At 42.5% G+C, this 24,371-nt stretch overlaps 1 protein-coding gene across 1 annotated transcript in view; it reads right to left on the reverse strand.

Annotated features, from left to right (window-relative positions):
• The window catches only part of LOC132521513 (aldehyde oxidase 2-like), a 100,873-nt gene that overhangs the window by 29,462 nt on the left and 47,040 nt on the right, over positions 1–24,371 (reverse strand). Inside the window, 11 exon segments of the mRNA XM_060151172.1 lie at positions 89–154; positions 2,705–2,819; positions 4,417–4,465; positions 5,407–5,485; positions 7,194–7,321; positions 8,965–9,046; positions 9,225–9,307; positions 13,423–13,663; positions 15,703–15,858; positions 15,861–15,896; positions 16,443–16,529. Coding sequence (XP_060007155.1) covers positions 89–154; positions 2,705–2,819; positions 4,417–4,465; positions 5,407–5,485; positions 7,194–7,321; positions 8,965–9,046; positions 9,225–9,307; positions 13,423–13,663; positions 15,703–15,858; positions 15,861–15,896; positions 16,443–16,529 — 1,122 coding nt within the window.

The raw sequence follows: 24,371 nt of genomic DNA on the forward strand, positions 1-24,371 counted from the left end.
TGTGATATCGTGTGCTTTTTAGAAGGCCTTTACCTACCCCACAGTGGCTCTCAGGAAGCAGCACCCATCTTGGTGGGCCAGCACCTACTTGCCGAATATCAGTGGCCGGATTTTGACTGCAACATGCATCCATGACGATGTCTGTTCTGATTTTCTGCCGAAGTTAAAATTACCTGACCATGAGAACTTGAATTAAAAATACTATTTTAAGGTTTATTAAATGGTCCCAATTTATTCCAGGACTCGGGCTGGTTAATTAGCACTGCATTGAGCCCCATCAACATTAGAGGTGACGAGACATCTGCTAAGCTCTTCAAATTTAGTGCTAGGACTGTCAATGACCCCAGAAGGTCTTCTGCATTCGTGGTTTTGATTCCTCTCAGGTGACTCCAAAGTCCACGGCATGTTGGTGTGTTTGAGCGTCTCTTAGTAAATAATTGAGCCTGACTGTTCGTCTGATTCTCAGCCTTGATTTGTTCTAATATAATCATGAGCTCATCTAGTCCTCATAATGGTTCCCTGTAGATGGTATTATTGCCGTTTTATTGAGGAAATCATGTAGTCACAGCGGCTTGTATGAATTTGGGGATTTGCAAGATCTTGGGTGTATTAAGGGCGAATGTTGAGACCAATTTACTTCCTTCCCTGAGAAAAATCACACTAATCTGGCCCTTCTGTTGTGTCACTGGGCGTGTGCATGCAGGCTGTGAAGGAGCCACAGAAAGCCCTATATGGCTGTGGTCTATCTCAGGAATATCTCTGGGCTTTCCTTCTCCCCCACGTCCAGTGTTTGTTCCAACATCATCATTCACTGTTTAGGCCCAATACCTGGGCTCCTACTTTCTAGCCCTTTGAATGGGAAATTCTCTTTTGATTCAACCATTGGCCTCTCAGACAACCTACTATGGGCACTGAGACCAACCTTCGTCCATTCTCAACCTGGAAAGGGTAGGAGATTAGACATACCCCAGAGTGAGTTTTCAACTTATTTCCATCTCGAAACCTGGTGTATTTTGCATTATAGGTATTGGAAAATGGGAAGAGATGGCTGTGCACTAGTTGAACCTTCAGATGGTTTAGTTCACCAACCACAAATAGCCACCAGCAATAAGGCCTGTCATTTTATTTCTCTGATTCCTCTTTAAAATCAGTTTTGCCTCTTCAAAGAATGAACTATTTCAAGGGACCAAAGTGACACTGAAATGACTGAACCTTAAGCTGTAGTAAGGAAGGCACAGGGAAGACCAAATCTTAACTTTTCTGGCGCCCCAAATTCTGGAAGATCTCCATGAGGTTCATTTCTTCAGGGATTTCTACCAAGACCCTCAGGTGGAATTGCCAGATAAAATAAGTATGTCCCATATAGTGCATGGAGCATGTTTATACCAGAAAATTGTTTGTTGTTTATCTGGAATTCAAATTTAACTGGGAGTCCTATATTTTTATTTGCTAAATCTGGCAACACCTCCTTTAAGGTGGAGGATCAGACAACTAGTTGATTTCTAAAAACAGCTTCCCACCTAGTGTAGAGCCTCAAATGGGTTACAGGGGTGCCAAGATACAGACACAGGCTTTCGGAGGTCCTGGGGCAGGACACCCAGGTTGGTCACCTGCCAACATGGTTTCCTTGTTTGCAGCAGTGTGCTGTGCAAATATGATCATTGTCTATGTGTGCCAGGATGTGAAAAACATCCAGAAACACAAGTTTTAAAATAATCATGTGAGTAATCTGTGATCCTAATTTCATGAGTTTACTTCTTCACAATGATCTAGAATGAAAATGGAGACATAATATTAATGTGCCCTAAGGATAAAATTGAGTGGAATGTGAGGGCAGCTGCTCTCCAGACATCCCTTCATTTATTGTATTTTTATCTTATTTATGTAATATTTAAGCAGTGGGCAAGTTAACCAACAATGGGGCAATAAAAGACATTTTGATAAAATTTATAGGTCAGTATTTGCAAAGTCCTTCCCATTTTTACATGGACTGACCATTTCTATTTTGGGGCAAGGTGGTTGAAGATGATGTTAGAATAATTAGTGTATGGAATTTAGATGTATCATCGGTACATCCTGTAAATTTCCTATACTTTGGATTGTACTATATTCTATTTAAGGTTTCTGTAATCTCTCTGTTTCTAGAATGGTACCTGGGGTTTATCCTTTATGGTGGAAGTTATTAGTTTTTGGTTAAATATGACTCCCTGTCTCCAATAAGGGTGTTTTTTGGATGCTCAATTAAATAGTAAACACAAAAATTATTTTAATTACCTGCCCTCCCCTCTATTTCTTTAGGACCAGTAGTACCTTTCGGTTAATTGACTTTGGGGGAATATCACATTGCTATGTGCTTTCAAAACTTTTACTCAAGACAATTTACTAAATTACCTAGTCAGATAGATAACTTGACCTTCCTTTAGGAATAGACCCTTTTTTGAAAAAAAAAAAAAAACTTTGGAAAGTAATTCTGTCTGCAATGGAATAAAATATTTAATGCATTTTAGGTTGTCATGAGCAATTCCTTCTATACTTCTTTTTGAGTGGAAATTCAGGATAAAGCTGAATTTCTAGACATTCCCATGGAATTGAAAGAATCTTGTCCTTATTGTACAAGTATTACATAATGAAATTGGGTTATTAGTGTAAACATAATTTTGTTGTTGTTTTTACTTGCTAAGAGGAAAGTTGTCAAATAACTTACCTTGTGAGCTCCTGTCAGGCAGTCACTTTCAATCTTGGAACAGGTTACTCCATAGACATAGTAGGAAAAAGGGTCTCCTTTTCCTTTCTCCCGGTCCATGAGGGCCTTGTAGCCCCTGATGGAAGAAATAAAGCCCTTTAACTTGGGGGGGGGGTGCAAACAATGTTGATTTGTTTTAAATTTACCAAAGTTTTAATGACAGCATTTTATTTGATTGATGTTCATTGTGACTGCTTTTAAGTTACCCATATTTACAGTCTAGCTACTTACAGCAACACTAACATTTGCCTCCATTTTTAAAGAGGATATGCTTTGTGCTGCAGTTAGGATGCCAAAAAGAGAGAAGCCAACAAACTGTTTCGGTCCAGACCTCACAGGGTGTCTGCACCTTGAGGGTTTAAGGTTTGACTTTTAGATCTGCACGTTGAAAACCTCAATTGATTTTTATTAGGGTTCCCAGAGGGACCCCCTAGACTGCACTAACCAAACTCATAGGGGACTGGTGGTAATTCAGGGCTGGTGAGAAAGGGCCGGTAACTCGATGTGTTTATTAATGGAAGATGGACCCAGCTAGAGGGCTGATTTGCCCTCTTCTTGGATTACTGAACTCAGGAATTTGGAACTTATTATGTACAGGGCACTGGGCTGGCCCTTACCTCCTTTCTTCATGAGGATTTTCTATACTCGTGTGTGTGTGTGTGTGGGGGGGTTTGTTGGCTTGTTTCATTTGATTGTAAAACTAATGTCATACACTTCCCGCGTTTGACAATCAGCTCCCCTCTTTGTGCTTCATTTAATTAACGTGCATCTACTGAGGGCCTCCCACTGGCAGGCACTGCACCCAGGATGCCTGGTGATGACCATCCTATCCATCCTATCCATCCCTCCATCTCTTTTGCTTTGTTACCAACAATAGAACCCATTCTAATATTTTTTTCTCCTCAGCTGATACACTAACAATTTCCTTCTGACTGAGTTCAGAAGTCTAAGTTAAGCATCCTATCCATCTCTCTTGCCCAGCAAGGAGCTTCAAAATAGAAAAGTTTTATGGTAAAGGGAGGGAGATGTGTAAAATTGAGTTGCAACTTATTTCTAATGATATTACTACTCATAGTAAAGAATAGTAAATAACGATTAGACATCGTAAGTCATGTTTATTTATTTTTTTACCAAATAGGGGTATTTTTATTATTTAATATTTTTTGGACATAGCTCAAAGGCCTATTCAAAGTCATGGAATTTGGGGCCTAGAAGGAACCTTAAGGATCACATAATAAAAACTTATTTTATGGGCTTCCCTGGTGGCGCAGTGGTTAAGAACCTGCCTGCCAATGCAGGGGACAAGGGTTCGAGCCCTGGTCCTGGAAGATCCCACATGCCGCGGAGCAACTAAGCCCGTGCGCCACAACTACTGAAGCCCGTGAGCCACAACTACTGAAGCCCGCGCACCTAGAGCCTGTGCTCTGCAACAAAAGAAGCCACCGTAATAAGAAGCCCACACACCGGAATGAAGAGTAGCACCCCCTCGTTGCAACTAGAGAAAGCCTGCGCCCAGCAACAGAGACCAAACACAGCCAAAAATAATAAATAAATAAAAATAAAATTTATTAAAAAAAAAACAACTTATTTTACAACTGAAGGAACTGAGGCCCAGAGTGATTTGATGGCCTCATAATTTCTTAGCCAAGTCAAGGCATTATTGTAATTTTTACCTGGAGTATCCAGTGGCTGAAAGACTGATTATTTGTTCAAAAGCAGTTTCTATGTGCAGAATGGGCATATTTAGTCAGAATAAAATAAACATACCATCTGATAGGTGAGAAGGAAAATATTCTGTTATCAGAATTGACATCTGACAATTGTTACTGGTGCTTTGTAACCAATAATAGAACCCATCCTAATATTTCTTTCTCCTCAGCTAGTGCACTAACAATTTCCTTCTGATTGAATTCAGAAATCTAAATTAAGCAAGTACAGTAGAATCTTGCTGCACATCTGTGGTGTAGGGGCTTAGTTCACTAGATATTTGGAGCTTCATTTCTAAGTGTTAGAACTCTGGTAAGTGTGTGTGCAAGTGTGAGATAATTGTTCTAATGAAATAAGATATAGGACATTGTAAAGTTGGATTAAACAAGTCTTTTCCCTTGAGATATATTCAGTAGCAATTAGGCTTTTTAGTTTTCTTCCTCCCTCCCCAAATATCACATTTTTATGGCTTAGGAAGGCTCAGCCCTAAGCCCACCTAAGAGGTGGGCTTCCCTGGTGGCGCAGTGGTTGAGAGTCCGCCTGCCGATGCAGGGAACACGGGTTCGTGCCCCAGTCCGGGAAGATCCCACATGCTGCGGAGCGGCTGGGCCCGTGAGCCATGGCCGCTGAGCCTGTGCTCTACAACGCAAGAGGCCACAACAGTGAGAGGCCCGCGAACTGCAAAAAAAAAAAAAAAAAGAAAGAAAAAGAGGTAAGGCCTCTGGTAATTCTTCACACACTCCTGTTCCTCCTCTCAGCGATGCAGTTCCCTGTGCTCTCTCTCCACTCATACCTGGGATACATCATGGAGCAGTTGTATCACCTGGTGATCCTGCCCTTTCACAGAAATCCACTCCTAGGTCTGACTCTACGTGGTGCGTGTGCGCACTACCACAGCTCTTTCAGTACAGGTTTGGATTGCTTTCTCATTTGTAGTAACAGACAGAGTGGAACACTTACCCAGTCTTTGCAGGTACCTTCTGGATTTTTCTTAATGATGGGCTCAAGGTGTTTCAGAAGAATCTGACAAGCATTCTTGAAGGAGTAAAGAAGTGAATCCTCATTAGAGAAGAGCGTGGTGGTTAGGATTTGAAAGAATATTGGTTGACAATTGATCAGGTCAGTGAATGCTTTTGGGGTGCCTGATACTGACACATTGGGAATGCAGAGACGATACCAACACAGCCCCTGATCATGAGGAGAGTATCAGTTATAGAGGGTGTTTTCCCTTCCTCACTCACTTCCTGTGAAACTATGGGCTCAGCTGAATTTCTACTCTCAGATCCCCTTTCTAAGAATATTCATGTTCTTAATTCCTTCTCTTGTTTTTCTACATTTTGGATTTATACCTTCTTTCGTATTTTCCAGCCATTAAGATCTATGGAACAAAACATCCTATTTTCATTCAAATTTGTGCTCTTTAGTCTGTAACAGTGACATGCCAGTATCCCTCTGGGTCTGAAATATTGTTCAACTGTCTGTCCAGTCTTTTGTCTGTTCATCCATCTGTCATCAAACTACTGCAGTGAAGACCTTGGCTTTGAGTGTGAAGTGAGAAAATAATTAAATTTGTTTCTGTGATAACCTAGACCCACAGAGTTTATGATCCATGATATAGAAGCCCCAAACCCTAGAAGATGGATTAATGCCTAGTTTGGGCTGACAACTTCCATACACACAGAGCAGTTCCTATTTTGTGTTTGATTCTACCGAAAATTGGATCTCATGAATTTGAGGTTTCCCACCTTGTTCTGAGCAAAACCAGTCTGTTTTTTGAGCCCCTAGGAGGTGTCTCCACAAAGATAAGATGGATTTGAAAGTGGTTTCTCTTGGTAGCCTAAGTGCAATGTCCTGGGAGTGAGGCTATATGCCTCCTCAGAATGTCTCAGTGGAAAAAGTGGACAGTTTATAACAGAAACATGACAAATAGATATTATTTCAAAAGTACATGCAGTCAGATCTTTGAATTAGGAATATGAAGTCATGGTTCTATTCTGAACTAGTGAAAATTTAGCAGTCTTTTTTTACATTAGTTAGAAAAATAAGTACAAAGAAAAAGGATGAGTAGTCTGGTGGAACTCTACTAATGCAGACACTTTAATTGCACCATATCTACCTGGCTGGGGTTCTGTCTGCCTACCTGCCTGCAAGAACTTGTTTGTATCAAGGGAAACTTGCACAGGTCTGCATTACTTGGTACCCAGATTTCTTTGTTCTGTGTCTCCCAGGGACACAGAAAATTTGTTCACCAAAATCCATTCTCCCCTTCTTCCATAGTAGCTGGGCCATGGTTTCGCACTGCTCTACATTTCCCCAACCTCCCCTGTTGTTGGACATGGCCTGAGACTGGTTCTGCTAATGGATGATGAGGGGAAGTGACTTGCATCCCTCCCAAGTCTGGCCTCCATGTTCTTTCCCTTCAGATCACCCAAGTGATGATGCTTAGGGCAACCTTGAAAGCCACGTGTTGAAGATGAAGGAATTGCCATCACACTCTGGGTGCTCGAATGACCGAATATTCCCTCTGGATTGTGTGCAAGAAAGAACTTTTGTTGTGTTGGAGCCATTATATTCTGGGTCTGTTTGTCACCTCAGTTTAGCTTACTCCAACTAACACCCTCTCCTGGCATTTTGTTCAGTGACACAGATAACTTCTCTAAATCCAACCACTGTGACTATATCCAGCTAAGAAAACCAGAGATGTGGAGAAAGCACCCAGGGAAAGACAGACAGGAGGAAGCACCTGTACGCCTCTGCCATTGACATCTGAGCCAATGGATGCTGCTGTAGCGATTGTATTAGGTTCCATGGCTGTACTTGTTTCACAGATGTGCATGTATGACATGGGTATTTTTAATTCACGGCTGGCCACTTATGAGAAAAAGAAATAATTTCAAGTCTGGTAAGGACTTCTATGAAGACTTGAGTCATTATTTTTCTTAATTAAAAGATTACTATTTTTAGTACATCCACAATATCCTTTAAAGCCTAGAATAATGTGTCTTTTAAGAATTAAAACCACTTTTTAGTAGGGCCTCATGCTAATTTTTAAAGTGTTTTCTTGGTAATATCCCACAGCAGTTCTTCTATTCAAATTTAGTGCATTTAGGATGTTAAGGATTTCCTTTTTTCTAAAGTTTACATGTGTAGAGAATAGGCCAAGTTGAGATTATTTAGATTTACTTAGTGGCAGTGGCAGGAAGAGAGACAGAGAGTAGATTGACTGACTCAGTTTGGTCTTAAGTCTGTTGGTCTTGGATATCAGATGAACTTGGAAGGACTCTGGGGGCCTGTCTTCTATCTTGCCCTCATTCCCACCTTAATTTTAGCTTCCTCCCTCTTTTCTTCTATTTGTTCCCACTTGCTTATACTCCTCTAGTATGTGCTATTCACTTTTTCCTTTTCTGTGCTTTTCCTTCCGTTTCTCTAGCAGACACATGTGGAAATTAAGAAATTTAATCAAGAAAAAATGAAAAAGAAAGAAAGGGAGGGAAGGAAGGAAAAGAAAAAAACACTGTTTTGGCCGATACTGTGTTTTAGTTTTTGCAAAAACACTTTCTCTAGATGTCTGCAGATATGTACCTGTTCATACTTGCCAGTCTTCAGACTAATACTATTCAGTGATTAAGTTTCTCCAGAAAGATGCAAAATGAGAGAAAAAAAGGACAATTTGATGAATTCTTGGTGATGAAAATCCAAAAGGAATTTATTGGTCCACAAAACTGGGAAGGATGGAGGAGCTAGTATCACATATATCTGTATCTAGGGGCTTTGTGGTCTCATCTAGATTCTCCCACAGCCTCTCATATTTGCTTTTCTTTCTACCATGGCCACGTCATTTTCAACGGTAGACAGGTTTCATCCATGGCGCAGAATTGCCTCTGACAGCCACTGGCCTATAGCATAGTAGCTAAACTACCATAAAGGAAAAATAGTTCCTTTCTCCTAACATCTACACATCAGTTCCAGGAAAGGACATTGATTGGCCTTGCTTGGACATGTTTCTTCTTCCTGGACCAATCCCTGCAGCCAGCAGGGTTCAGGAACTATGATTGGTCAGACCAGGGTCCTGTGCCTATATATCTGTGGCAGGCATTGGGGCCAGGAGGGGGATGAGGTTAAAAGGTACCAGAATTGAGGAGTCTTTCAGAACTATATGGAATGTGGGAGGGGTATTCCAAAGGAGCTAAGGGGCTGGATAGTCAAAAGCTGCAGATGTGCACTATAACAACCTAGTAAATTAGTCATAAAGTTACATTTATTCAATTTAAAGCATTATTCTTTTTTTTTATCCTGGGATTATATCTTCCTACTTTGGGTAGATGTGTGTGTGTTAAGATATCCTTTAAAAATTATAGGATGATGACAGTTGATGAAATACTTGTCCTTGCTTCTCAAAACAATCCATTAGCCACCTGACGTTATTGTCCAAACTTTAAAAATTATACATACTGGTCTCAAAATAGAAAAGTTGAGAAACGCCTACTCTAGGTAAGCCTGCACGGTGTACCCACCACAGTGCTCTGGGGGCACATCAATGGTGTTTTCACTAAGAACCATCTCTGTCCATAAACCTGGGCCAAGCTCCAGGAGTATCTGCACATGTGTAGGATTTCCACCACCTCAGCCATTCTATTTCATATGTAAGAAGTTTTTCAACTAAATCGTCAAGATCTTAGGGTTTGCATACAGGGAGTCATCATTGGCTCTAAAATTAGTGCCAAATGTCTGTCATGTCAACAATGTATAGAGAGATGAATTTTATTTCTCTCACCTGTAGCATTTTGGTGTGAATACCTTGTCCCAGTTCGTTGACATCATGTGTGACCAATACGGACCCATCGGTGTAGATATGAACTCTTTGAAAGTCATTCCTCTGCTTAAATCCTCTGGCTGACCATTCAACCAGCTCCTTAAACATTTGTAAGTGCTTGCACAGGTTATGTGCCAACCTGTGCTCAGCTCGACATGTAAAGACGAGTACGACGTGGTTCTTCCTCAAATAGCTCACAGCATAGTGGGGGGACAGGCTGGAGAGCAAGTCATTACTGTGTGGAATGTTCTGTGAGATAATGGATGTGGCGGAAGGGGCTCTGGGAGAACAGATCCAGCTGCTTCTGGGGAGCCCGGGAAGCGTTCCCCCAAATTACAACTGAATAGAATCATGGAGGGAAGAAGGAGTCACCACTGGGCAAGGTGGGTGAAAACTCCCCATTGTGTGTAAGGGAAAGCCCGGCTCCTTACCACAGTACGGGGCCCTTTGGGATTTGGTCTCTTGAACTTTCCCAGATTCATCCCTGTCTTTTCCCTCCTTGCTTTCAAGTCTGGCCTGACAGCTGCTCCTTCCTGACCTGTACTCTTGCTGATGCCGTTCTCTCTTCCTGGCCTGCTCCCCAGCCTTCAGACCCACACCCCAAGTCTCTATTCTGTGAAAATTTCCTTGAATGCTTCTCATTCCCCTCTGGGAAGGATCAATGACCCCTTCCTCTGCACTTCCTCTTACAGGGGTGTACTGGGTTGAATAGTGTCCCCTCCCACACCTCAAATTCATGTCCACCTAGAACCTCAGAATGTAACTTTATTTGGAAATGGAGTCTTTGCAGGTGTAATTAGTTAAGATGAGGTCATCGTGGATTAGGGCGGGCCCACTAGGACATTGGCTAGTGTCCTTATAAGAAGGTCACGCGAAGATGGAGGCCACCATAAGCTGGAAGAGGCAAGGAAGTATTCTTCCCAGGAGACTTCAGAAGGAACGTGGCCTTGCTGACACCTGTAGTTTGAACTTCTAGCCTCCAGAACTGTGAGAGAATAAATCTGTTGATTTAAGCCACCAAGCTTGTGGTACTTTGTTACAGCAGCCATAGGAAACAGATACTGGGGTGACAGGCTCTCCTGTGAGTCTCTCAGAGGAGGGGCCCTGGTCTTGTTCATCTCTGAGTCCTGCAGAGAACTTTGAGCAGGTCTGAATCACAGAGACACTAAATACATGTTTGTTGAATTGGACAAATGGAAATGTGGTATTTTTCTTTCCAGGAAGAGGAGGAGGAATTGGGACTTTATTCGTGTCTGGAGATGCCCGGAAGCCCAGGGTGGCTTGGAGGCGCTCCGGGGCATCAAGGCTTGTAGGCGCTAATAATAGTATTTATTCACCGTGGGTCTTTGACTCCCTCTGAGGAGAGTACTTCTCATACCTAATTGAGAGAGTAGGTGTTCCAGCTTTGTGAGTCATCGGCTGACCTGGAATAACACACTTCAACTCCCAGCCAGATGATTCTTGGGTGTGTCAATTTAGAACGCTGTGGGGAAGCTGGAGGCCTTTCAAATGGAGACAAAGTCGGCGCTGGATTTAAAGATTTTTTTCTTTTGTAGCAAGATGAGAAGCTGTCTCCCATGGATGATGGTAGAGAGTAGGCTATGGTTTAGGTGAAAGGTGGCCATGCAAGTGAGGGGAGATGTGGTATAATAAAAAGTAAATATGTGGGGCTTCTCTGGTGGCGCAGTGGTTGAGAGTCTGCCTGCCGAGGTAGGAGACACGGGTTCGTGCCCCGGTCCGGGAAGATCCCACATGCCGCGGAGCAGCTGGGCCCGTGAGCCATGACCGCTGAGCCTGCGCGTCCGGAGCCTGTGCTCCGCAACGGGAGAGGCCACAGCAGGGAGAGGCCCGCGTACCAAAAAAAAAAAAAAAAAAAAAAAAAAAGTAAGTATGTGGCACAAGGATATATTATACAATATGGGGAATATAGCCAATATTTTATAGTAACTATAAATGGATTATAACCTTTAAAATTGTGAATCACTACATTGTATACCTGTAACTTGTATACCTGTAACTATAATATTGTGCAGCAACCATACATCAATAAAAAAATAATAAAACCCAAAAAAGATGTGGTCTTTGGCCCTGGTTCTTGGCACAGAACTCCCAAAACTCTTGGAATTTACTGTCTTCTGTAAGCTAATGGGATGGTTCATGGAGGGAGCCTAGATAACTTCAGGATGGGTGCTCATTGCTAGAACAACAAAGTACATGGTCAGAGGGTGCCCTATCTCCCAGTCTCCAGGGAGGGGAGAGCAGTTCAGTCACCAATGGTCAATAATGTAATCAACGGCACCTATGTAATGAAGTCCATTATCAACGCCCCCCTCCCCGCCCCAAGTGACAAGGTTCTGGGAGCTTCTGGGTTGGTGAACACGTCCACAGCTGGAGGCAGCATGCCTGGGTGAAGAGGGCATTGGAAGCTCGACTCGCCTTCTCCCATCCCTTGCCCTGTGCATCTCTCCCATTTGGCTATCCTTGGGTTGTAGCCTTTGTAATAAACTAGTCATAATCATAGTAAAGTGCTTTCCTGAGTTCTGTGAGTTGTTCTGTGGCATTATCAAACCTGAGGGTGGCTAGTGGAGACCCCTGAATTTGTATTTGTCTGGGCAGAAGTGTAGGTAGTATGGGTACCCTGTTTGCACTGGCATCTGAAGTGGGGACCATCCTATAGGACTCAGTCCTTGATCTGTGGGTTCTGCGCCAACTCTGGGTAGTTAGTCCCGGAACTGAATTGTTGGACACCCAGTTGGTGTTGGGGAATTGGTGGAGGACAGACAGCACTTGGTGTCAGAGAGAAAAACCACACTGGCAGCTATCCAGGATCTCTTATACCCCGGCTGTTGATTCAGTCCAGACTTGTAGACGTGACGGTTAACCTCCTTGTGTCTCTTTATAAAATGGACACTCTGGACCCAAACAGGAATGTGATCCAGGAGTCCAGGGAGTCCTACCCACCAGAGGAGCCACAGCCCTGAGCGATGTGTCTGAGATCTCCTGTGGAGGGGCTTAGGGCTGCCCTGGATAGCACACAGCATTCCAGGAACGCTGCCAACTCCTACATTCAGCATTTCATTGAATCCTCATCAGTCGTAGGAGAAAGGGTTATTATTCTCCTTTTATAATTGGGGAAGCTGAGGCTCGGAGAGCTTGAATAACCTGCTGAATATCACACAGCTAATAAGTGGCAGGTCCATCTGGCTCCAGTTGATTAGGGATTTGGGGCAATGCTTTATTCCCTAAGAGGGATTCCCTTTGACAGGGCAGCCTTTGTGTTGTGTGTGTATGTGTGTGTGCTGGCTGCCAGTAGCTGAGTGTAAGTGGAAGAATGCTTTCAATGATACGCACAAGGGAGATCTAATGCGCTTTCAGATTTGGATTTTAGATTTAGATCTAGATCTAATGCATGTAAGATTTTCCAGTTGCTGAGTTTCTGCTTTTGGTGGACAGCAACGGGGAGGCAGCAGCCTCTCCCAGTTTTCTAACATCCTTCCTGTATATGACCCATTGGGATTGCTGGGAAACTCATCTGTACCAGTCTTTGTGCTGTTCAAAGTTCCCATCCCTATGCCGCCCTTCCTCCTCCCTTCTGGATGAGCCTCTGAATGACTTGACTCTTCTTTCACACATCTACCTGGGAGGATTTTTGGACCCTCCCACCCCCATTCCACCCCTGCAGAATTGACACAGATTCCTAGGAGAGGTGGCTAGGAGAACAGCCAGCCTATCAACGGCAAGATGGAATGACTTCTCTGCCTCAGACTTAGAGGCACGGAAGAGTGCTGCATGGTCTGGGGCACAGAGCAGGAGAAGCCCATTCTTGCCCAAGCCGTGAGACCTCCAAGCTCAGAAAGCATGGCACCATGGGCCTCGTGGGCTCCTGTCCCCTTTTGGAACAGCGGGGGTTCAGCAGGGGTCAACACTCCATCATGGCAGTTTTGCTTCTGTGGATCTCATGCTTGCTGATGCCGTTTTCTGCCATTGAGGTGTTTTTCTACTGCGCTGTGTTGAAAGTGCTTGCAGATGGGGGACTGCTCAGGAGGGTTCTGTACACTTCTCCCAGGTGCTGGGGGAGGGGCCCAGTACCCTGGGAGATGTGACACTCTTCCCACATCGGAGAGCCAGAGTGTGTCTGAACGAGGGTTACTTCCCACACATACAAGACTTACCTGATGATATCTTGTTGCAGCAAATCCGACTTAAAACTTCATGGGGATTATAGCAATGCCTCTCTTCTTCCAGTAATTCTTCTTATTGAATTCTTCTTATTGCATTCTTCTGTTGTGAAAGGAAGACTTTTCCAGACATTCATTCCAACATCTTATCAGGGTTTCAGGGTTGAATGCCTGTTTGTAGATGGTTTTATCAACTGTTCTGTACATGTTTTTCTCCCTAATCTGAAGTGTGTGGGAAATTGAGTCAATAGTTATGATAAGACAGAAAATGATTGCAAAACAGAGACTTGTAAAGCCTCCCCACTAAAGCATAAACTTCAGTGGGGAGAAGACAGGGTCTTTCTTCTTTTTCTTTGAACAGCATGTGTTTTTGCAGAAATAGTGGGGAGCGGTATTTCTCCTGTCTTCTTCAATGCACCAATCGGGGTCTCTCCCTCCTGGAAGTGGAAGATAGAGGTGGTAACTGATTTTTGAAGGGCAGTGGGATGGAGGGGCTGAAGGGGGTAGATTTTCCTTTTTTTCCTACAAGGTTCAGAGAGGGGAGCAGTGTTGTTAGACAGGATATGAAAGCAAGGATTTATTGTCATAACTGAAGACTTGTTTTCCTAGAGAGGAAGAGCACTGCAGCTAGTGACAAATAGCAGATCTTCTCTAAGCCTTCCAATTGCCTTTGGAATGTGTGGTCAAATCTTTTTAGAAATGTATTTAAATATAGGTGTGTCATGTCCTAGAAACTTGCAACATCTGACAAAGAAGAAGGGGAGCCCACTGAGATATGCTCAGGGTTTTTCATCATCCCCAACCACTGTGATGACAATAAAGGAATTATGATTATCCACAGTTACACTGGCATACTACTACCTAGTTTATGAAACCAAATATTAACAAATTCATTTAATTCTTGCGGAAACTCTGTGAGGTGAGTCATATTGTCCTCATTTTGTAGATAAAGAAACCGAGCCACAAAGAGGCTGCCTCTCATTGTTCAAGGGTTCCACTGGCCCAGATTACCTTTCCATTCCCTGTGCTATTATTCTTCAAGGCTTACCCCAGTGCCATCTTCTCCAGAAATTTCTGCTTGACTCCCCTCCCCCAAGCCAATGGGATGTTTTTCTCCTTTGTACCCATAGAACACTTTATGTGACTTCTCTTAGGATAACTACCGTCTTCCTTGTTCAATATTTAGGTGTTCCCCTGTGTGTAGGAAGTACCTCAACATTCACAATTCACAGACCTGGTGGTTCTCCCTGTTGAATTTAAGGACAAATGGGTTCGAAGACATGGAGAGTCTCTGCTGGAGCAGAGGGTCTATACTGGGGAAACAGGGGATAGAAGTGGAAAAAGCAGGCTGGCATTTGCTTGGCATGTGTGAGGAGGGGAAGAGTGTTATCAACAATGATCTCAGTTGCCAGTGGCTGCCTCTCTTTGGTCTGGCATATCGTACATACTGTGTACCTTCTAGGCTCTTGCACAAGATAATATTTTTGGAGGGCATTCTTTTGGCAATACCTCTCAAAAGTTTTCAAGTGCACCAGCAATTCCACTTCTGTAAGTTTATCCTACAGATATGCACAATAGAGCAAAGATACAACCTTGGTACCTCTGTACCAATATCATTTTAATAGCAAAAAATGGGTAACAACCTGAATGTGTATCAATAGTGGAGTGGCTAAATAAATTATGGTACATTCATGTTACACAGAAGTATTCAGTCATGAAAATGAATGAAGTAGATCATTTTATTGACATGGGAAGCTGGCCATGGCATATTAAGTAGAAAAAGTAGGTGCAGAATTATGTGTTTATTATGGTCTCATTTTGGTAAATAAGCACATATGTGCACATTTGCATCATATGTCAGCATTTATGTAATTGTGTATGAATACAGATGGGTGGGTAAACATAGAGAAAGGGCTAGAACAATAAACATGGAACTGTTAACAATGGTTACCCTCAACCAATATGGACGGGGGATGAAAGGATGTTCACTTTTTACTTTAATAACTTCAGTATGGTTTGAATTTTAAAAAGAGTAATTCCTTTCGTACAAATTAAAAAAAAAAAAAGAAAAAGAGAAATCGTTGCATAAGGAAGGAGACCGATAGGCGGAGGTGAGTTCTTTTAGGTAGCCCCTAATTTATCTTGAATTCTGAGCCAGGGCTAATTTGTATGGTTCTTCTGGGGTGTTTCCTTGAGTAGCTGGTTTCACACATCATCTGACTCTTCAGCAACCTTGGTTATGACTTCGATTACAACCTTACCTCTTCTGGCGGAAGGCCACATTTGGCTGCCACAGCTGTGATGCAAGATTCTGTTACCAGGGTTCCTTGTGGGAAGCCAAATCCGTGAAAGGCCACGTCAGATGGTAAATTTGTCAGGCACGCATGGCCCTGGAACCTGAGGTTGGGGATTTTATATATGCATTTTTCAGCTTCAGTATAAGAAATTCTACTACCTAAAGTAAAAGGAGATATTCACATAATACTGGACAACATTTTTTTTTCTTTTCTCTAAAACTCAATTACAGAGTTGAATCTCTTGTGGAACTAGGTAAGTACTTGAAGAAAGTGCTCCACAAAGACTCATATAGAAATTCTGGGGCTTCCCTGGTGGCACAGTGGTTAAGAATCCACCTGCCATTGCAGGAGACACAGGTTCGAGCCCTGGTCCGGGAAGATCCCACATGACACACAGCAACTAAGCCCATGTGCCACAACTACTGAGCCTGTGCTCTAGAGCCTGCGAGCCACAACTACTGAGCCCGCGTGCCACAACTACTGAAGCCTGCGTGCCTAGAGCCCATGCTCCATGACAAGAGAAGCCACCACAATGAGAAGCCCACGCACCACAATGAAGAGTAGTCCCCGCTCGCCACAACTAGAGAAAGCCTGCACACAGCAACGAGGACCCAGTGCAGCCAAAATAAATTAATAAATAAAAAAGAAAGAAATTCTGCATTCTGTTCACAAAGCAGGACGGTGCCGGTTTCTGATGCACATACCTGCTCCGAGTCATCCAGTGTGCACCCTCCATTAATGAAGCACTCAATGTCTAGAGCTTTGATTCGCCCGTTGTTCATGAATCCCACCTGTCACCAAATGATGGACATTTTACAATATGTTTAGAATTTAATGCTAAGTTTGAGCCGCAGCCCAGCTCCTCCATGGGCAGGACTGAAGACAGGCCACCCCCGTTTGCTCTGTGGTGGACCACGTCTGGACATTCTCTTGTTTTTCAGTGCTTGGCTGACAAAGACCTCCTCTGACCTGAATTTTGCTGAGCCCTTTCGTTTCAACGTGTAATTTTCTGGCTTCACAGTCAGTATGGAATTCTAAAGTTCTTGCTTGTCTCCCAGCATATAATTGCTACCCTCTTCTTCCTTGTCCTTGGAAGATTTTCCTTCACTTTTTACTGGTTTTCCTTCTAATTTAGTCTGTGGTTTTCCCCCTTGTGGAAAAGTCTCTGGGATTCCAGAGTGCATTGGAATGAATCACAGTGCATCTTTTTACAGGAAAGCCTCTGGGGTCGGGGAACGGACATGGGAATGACTGCTCTCATCTTACTGAGCTAGTGAAGCACTTTGTCACTGATGAAGCATGTAACAAATGTGAGCTCGTGTTGCTGTTAGTACCCGACAGCTTGCATTTTTCTCAAGTTGCCACTCCCTTCCCGCCCACCTGGATCATTTTGTCTGCACAGCCCAGGTTGAAAAGAAAAATTCCCACTCCCTAGTGTAGTTCTACTAAAAAAGAATTGGCCTTGGTCCCTTTGCCTTTCTGAAATCAGGGATAAATACATTGATGGAACCATTTACCTATTTGGTTATCATCTACTCCAAGGGAACTGCTGGATAGTAAATCAGAGAAGTTACGAAATGGAGCAAAATGTACAAATTTAGATTTATGGTAATTCCAAAATTCTTTTTATTTTTAAAATTTTTTTAATCTCCTCTCAATTGCCTTTCACCAAAACCTCCACTATTCTTTTTTTTTTTTTACATCTTTATTGGAGTATAATTGCAATACAATGGTGTGTTAGTTTCTGCTTCATAACAAAGTGAATCAGTTATACATATACATATGTTTCCATATCTCTTCCCTCTTGCGTCTCCCTCCCTCCCACCCTCCCTATCCCACCTCTCTATGTGGTCACAAAGCACTGAGCTGATCTCCCTGTGCTATGCGGCTGCTTCCCACTAGCTATCTACCTTACGTTTGGTAGTGTATATATGTCCATGCCTCTCTCTCACTTTGTCACAGCTTACCCTTCCCACTCCCCATATCCTCAAGTCCATTCTCTTGTAGGTCTGTGTCTTTATTCCTGTCTTACCCCAGGTTCTTCATGACATTTTTTTTTTAATTCCATATATATGTGTTAGCATATGGTATTTGTCTTTCTCTTTCTGACTTACTTCACTCTGTATGACAGACTCTAGGTCTATCCACCTCATTGCAAATAACTCAATTTCGTTTCTTTTTATGGCTGAGTAATATTCCATTGTATATATGTGCCACATCTTCTTTATCCATTCATCCGATGATGGACACTTAGGTTGTTTTCATCTCTGGGCTATTGTAAATAGAGCTGCAATGAACATTTTGGTACATGACTCTTTTTGAATTATGGTTTTCTCAGGGTATATGCCCAGTAGTGAGATTGCTCGGTCATATGGTAGTTCTATTTGTAGTTTTTTAAGGAACCTCCATACTGTTCTCTATAGTGGCTGTACCAATTCACATTCCCACCAGCAGTGCAAGAGTGTTCCCTTTTCTCCACACCCTCTCCAGCATTCATTGTTTCTAGATTTTTTGATGATGGCCATTCTGACTGGTGTGAGATGATATCTCATTGTAGTTTTGATTTGCATTTCTCTCATGATTAACGATGTTGAGCATTCTTTCATGTGTTTGTTGGCAGTCTGTATATCTTCTTTGGAGAACTGTCTATTTAGGTCTTCTGCCCATTTTTGGACTGCGTTGTTTGTTTTTTTGTTATTGAGCTGCATGAGCTGCTTGTAAATTTTGGAGATGAATCCTTTGTCAGTTGCTTCATTTGCAAATATTTTCTCCCATTCTGAGGGTTGTCTTTTGGTCTTGTTTATGTTTTTCTTTGCTGTGCAAAAGGTTTTAAGTTTCATTAGGTCCCATTTGTTTATTTTTGTTTTTATTTCCATTTCTCTAGGAGGTGGGTCAAAAAGGATCTTGCTGTGATTTATGTCATAGAGTGTTCTGCCTATGTCTTCCTCTAAGAGTTTGATAGTTTCTGGCCTTACATTTAGGTCTTTGATCCATTTTGAGCTTATTTTTGTGTATAGTGTTAGGGAGTCATCTAATCTCATACTTTTACATGTACTTGTCCAGTTTTCCCAGCATCACTTATTAAAGAGGCTGTCCTTTCTTCACTGTACATTCCTGCCTCCTTTATCAAAGATAAGGTGACCATATGTGCGTGGGTTTATCTCTGGGCTTTCTATCCTGTTCCATTGATCTATCTTTCTGTTTTTGTGCCAGTACCATACCGTCTTGATAACTGTAGCTTTGTAGTATAGTCTGAAGTCAGGGAGCCTGATTCCTCCAGTTCCTTCTTTCATTCTCAAGATTGCTTTGGCTATTCGGGGTCTTTTGTGTTTCCATACAAATTGTGAAATTTTTTGTTCTAGTTCTGTGAAAAATGCCAGTGGTAGTTTGATAGGGATTGCATTGAATCTGTAGATTGCTTTGGGTAGTAGAGTCATGTTCACATTGTTGATTCTTCCAATCCAAGAACATGGTATATCTCTCCATCTATTTGTATCATCTTTAATTTCTTTCATCAGTGTCTTATAATGTTCTGCATACAGGTCTTTTGTCTCCTTAGGTAGGTTTATTCCTAGGTATTTTATTCTTTTTGTTGCAATGGGAGTGTTTCCTTAATTTCTCTTTTAGATTTTTCATCATTAGTGTATAGGAATGCCAGAGATTTCTGTGCATTAATTTTGTGTCCTGCTACTTTACCAAATTCATTGGTTAGCTCTAGTAGTTTTCTGGTAGCAGCTTTAGGATTCTCTATGTATAGTATCATATCATCTGCAAACAGTGACAGCTTTAATTCTTCTTTTCCGATTTGGATTCCTTTTATTTCCTTTTCTTCTCTGATTGCTGTGGCTAAAACTTCCAAAACTATTTTGAATAAGAGTGGTGAGAGTGGGCAACCTTGTCTTGTTCCTGATCTTAGTGGAAATGCTTCAGTTTTTCACCATTGAGGACGATGTTGGCTGTGGGTTTGTCATATATGGCCTTTATTATGTTGAGGAAAGTTCCTCTATGCCTACTTTCTGCAGGATTTTTATCATAAATGGGTGTTGAATTTTGTCGAAAGCTTTTCTCTGCATCTATTGAGATGATCATATGATTTTTCTCCTTCAGTTTGTTAATATGGTGTATCATGTTGATTGATTTGCATATATTGAAGAATCCCTGCATTCCTGGAATAAACCCCACTTGATCATGGTGTATGATCCTTTTAATGTGCTGTTGGATTCTGTTTGCTAGTATTTTGTTGAGGATTTTTTGCATCTGTGTTCATCAGTGATATTGGCCTGTAGTTTTCTTTCTTTGTGACATCCTTGTCCGGTTTTGGTATCAAGGTGATGGTGGCCTCGTATTTTGTTATATTTTGGAAGAGTTTGAGAAGGATAGGTGTTAGCTCTTCTCTAAATGTTTGATAGAATTCACCTGTGAAGCCATCTGGTCCTGGGCTTTTGTTTGTTGGAAGATATATATATATATTTTTTTGCAGTACGCGGGCCTCCCACCGCTGTGGCCTCTCCCATTGCAGAGCACAGGCTCCGGACGCGCAGGCTCAGCAGCCACGGCCCACGGGCCCAGCCACTCCGCGGCACATGGGATCCTCCCAGACCGGGGCACGATCCCGTGTCCCCTGCATCAGCAGGCGGACTCTCAACCACTGCGCCACCAGGGAAGCCCTGTTGGAAGATTTTTAATCACAGTTTCAATTTCAGTGCTTGTGATTGGTCTGTTCATATTTTCTATTTCTTCCTGATTCAGTCTTGGCAGGTTGTGCATTTCTAAGAATTTGTCCATTTCTTCCAGGTTGTCCATTTTATTGGCATAGAGTTGCTTGTAGTAATCTCTCATGATCTTTTGTATTTCGGCAGTGTCAGTTGTTACTTCTCCTTTTTCATTTCTATTGAGAGTCTTCTCCCTTTTTTTCTTGATGAGTCTGGCTAATGGTTTATCAATTTTGTTTATCTTCTCAAAGAACCAGGTTTTAGTTTTATTGATCTTTGCTATCGTTTCCTTCATTTCTTTTTCATTTATTTCTGATCTGATTTTTATGATTTCTTTCCTTCTGCTAAGTTTGGGTTTTTTTTGTTCTTCTTTCTCTAATTGCTTTAGGTGCAAGGTTAGGTTGTTTATTTGAGATGTTTCCTGTTTCTTAAGGTAGGATTGTATTGCTATAAACTTCCTCTTAGAACTGCTCTTGCTGCATCCCATAGGTTTTGGGTCGTCGTGTCTCCATTGTCATTTGTTTCTAGGTATTTTTTCATTTCCTCTTTGATATCTTCAGTGATCACTTCGTTATTAAGTAGTGTATTGTTTAGCCTCCATGTGTTTATAGTTTTTACAGATCTTTTCCTGTAATTGATATCTAGTCTCATAGCGTTGTGGTCGGAAAAGATACTTGATACAATTTTAATTTTCTTAAATTTACCAAGGCTTGATTTGTGACCCAAGATATTATCTATCCTGGAGAATGTTCCATGAGCACTTGAGAAAAATGTGTATTCTGTTGTTTTTGGATGGAATGTCCTATAAATATCAATTAAGTCCATCTTGTTTAATGTATCATTGAAAACTTGTGTTTCCTTATTTATTTTCATTTTGGATGATCTGTCCATTGGTGAAAGTGGGGTGTTAAAGTCCCCTACTATGAATGTGTTACTGTCGATTTTTCCTTTTATGGCTGTTAGTATTTGCCTTATGTATTGAGGTGCTCCTATGTTGGGTGCATAAATATTTACAATTGTTATATCTTCTTCTTGGATCGATCCCTTGATCATTATGTAGTGTCCTTCTTGGTCTTTTGTAATAGTCTTTATTTTAAAGTTTATTTTGTCTGATATGAGTATTGCTACTCCAGTTTTCTTTTGGTTTCCATTTGCATGGAATATCTTTTTCGATCCCCTTACTTTCAGTCTGTATGTGTCTCTAGGTCTGAAGTGGGTCTCTTGTAGACAGCATATATATGGGTCTTGTTTTTGTATCCATTCAGCCAACCTGTGTCTTTTGGTGGGAGCATTTATTCCATTTACATTTAAGGTAATTATCGATATGTATGTTCCTGTTCCCATTTTCTTAATTGTTTTGGGTTTGTTTTTGTAGGTCTTTTCCTTCTCTTGCATTTCTTGCCTAGAGAAGTCCCTTTAGAATTTGTTGTAAAGCTGGTTTGGTGGTGCTGAACTCTCTCAGCTTTTGCTTGTCTGTAAAGGTTTTAATTTCTCCATTGAATCTGAATGAGATCCTTGCTGGGTAGAGTAATCTTGGTTGTAGGTTTTTCTCCTTCATCACTTTAAATATGTCCTGCCAGTCCCTTCTGGCTTGCAGAGTTTCTGCTGAAAGATCAGCAGTTAATCTTATGGGGATTCCCTTGTGTGTTATTTGTTGTTTTTCCCTTGCTGCTTTTAATATGTTTTCTTTGTATTTAATTTTTGACAGTTTGATTAATATGTGTCTGGCGTATTTCTCCTTGGATTTATCCTGTATGGGACTCTCTGTGCTTCCTGAATTTGATTAACTATTTCCTTTCCCATATTAGGGAAGTTTTCAACTATAATCTCTTCAAATATTTTCTCAGTCCCTTTTTTTTTCTCTTCTTCTTCTGGAACCCCTATAATTCGAATGTTGGTGCGTTTAATGTTGTCCCAGAGGTCTCTGAGACTGTCCTCGGTTCTTTTCCTTCTTTTTTCTTTATTCTGCTCTGCAGTAGTTATTTCAACTATTTTATCTTCCAGGTCACTTACCCGTTCTTCTGCCTCAGTTATTGTGCTATTGATCCCATCTAGAGTATTTTTAATTTCATTTATTGTGTTGTTCATCATTGCTTGTTTCATCTTTAGTTCTTCTAGGTCCTTGTTAAATGTTTCTTGCATTTTGTCTATTCTATTTCCAAGATTTTGGATCATCTTTACTATCATTATTCTGAATTCTTTTTCAGGTAGACTGCCTATTTCCTCTTCATTTGTTAGGTCTGGTGGGTTTTTATCTTGCTCTTTCAACTGCTGTGTGTTTTTCTGTCTTCTCATTTTGCTTATCTTACTGTGCTTGGGGTGTCCTTTTTGCAGGCTGCAGGTTTGTAGTTCCCGTTGTTTTTGGTGTCTGTCCCCAATGGCTAAGGTTGGTTCAGTGGGTTGTGTAGGCTTCCTGGGGGAGGGGACTAGTGCCTGTGTTCTGGTGGATGAGGCTGGATCTTGTCTTTCTGGTGGGCAGGTCCACGTCTGGTGATGTGTTTTGGGGTGTCTGTGGCCTTACTATGATTTTAGGCAGCCTCTCTGTTAATAGGTGGGGTTGTGTTCCTGTCTTGTTAGTTGTTTGGCATAGGGTGTCCAGCACTGTTGCTTGCTGGTCGTTGAGTGAAGCTGGCTGTTGGTGTTGAGATGGAGATCTCTGGGAGATTTTCACCGTTTGATATTATGTGGAGCTGGGAGGTCTCTTGTGGACCAGTGTTGTGAAGTTGGCTCTCCCACCTCAGAGGCACAGCACTGACTCCTGGCTGTAGCACCAAGAGCCTTTCATCCACACGGCTCAGAATAAAAGGGAGAAAAAGTAGAAAGAAAGAATTAGTAGAAGTAGAAGGAAAGAAAGAAAGGAGGGAGGGAGGAAGGGAGGGAGGAAGGAAGGAAGGAGGGAAGGAAGGAAAAAAGAAAAAGTAAAATAAAATAAGGTAAAATGAAATAAAGTTATTAAAATAATTATTAAGAAAAAAATTTAAAAAAAAACGGATGGATAGAACCCTAGGACAAATGGTGGAAGCAAAGCTATACAGACAAAATCTCACACAGAAGCATACACATACACACTCACAAAAAGAGGAAAAGGGGAAAAAATCATAAATCTTGCTCGCAAAGGCCACCTCCTCAATTTGGGATGATTCCTTGTCTATTCAGGCATTCCACAGATGCAGGGTACATCAAGTTGATTGTGGAGCTTTAATCCGCTGCTCCTGAGGCTGCTGGGAGAGATTTCCCTTTCTCTTCTTTATTCTCACAGCTCCCAGGGGCTCAATTTTGGATTTGGCCCCGCCTCTGCGTGTAGGTTGCCGGAGGGCGTGTGTTCTTCGCTCAGACAGGACGGGGTTAAAGGAGCAGCTGATTGGGGGCTCTGGCTCACTCAGGCCGCAGGGGAGGGAGGGGCACGGAGGGCGGGGCGAGCCTGCGGCGGCAGAGGCCGGCATGACGTTGCACCAGCCTGAGGCGCGCCATGCGTTCTCCCGGGGGAGTTGTCCCTGGATCCCGGGCCCCTGGCAGTGGCGGGCTGCACAGGCTCCCCAGAAGGTAGGTGTGGGTAGTAACCTGTGCTCACACACAGGCTTCTTGGTGGCGGCGGGGTCCGTGCTTTTAGCCGCGGCTCGCGCCCGTCTCTGGAGCTCCTTTAAGCAGCGCTCTTAATCCCCTCTCCTCGCACACCAGGAAACAAAGGGAAGAAAAAGTCTCTTGTCTCTTCGGCAGGTCCAGACTTTTCCCCGGACTCCCTCCCAGCTAGCCGTGGCGCACTAGCAGGCTGTGTTCACGCCGCCAACCCCAGTCCTCTCCCTGCGCTCCGACCGAAGGCCAAGCCTCAGCTCCCAGCCCCGCCCGCCCTGGCGGGTGACCAGACAAGCCTCTCGCGCTGGTGAGTGCCCGTCGGCGCCGATCCTCTGTGCGGGAATCTCT

This window comes from Lagenorhynchus albirostris, chromosome 6 (genome assembly GCF_949774975.1).
Source record: "Lagenorhynchus albirostris chromosome 6, mLagAlb1.1, whole genome shotgun sequence".
Taxonomy (NCBI): Eukaryota; Metazoa; Chordata; class Mammalia; order Artiodactyla; family Delphinidae; genus Lagenorhynchus; species Lagenorhynchus albirostris.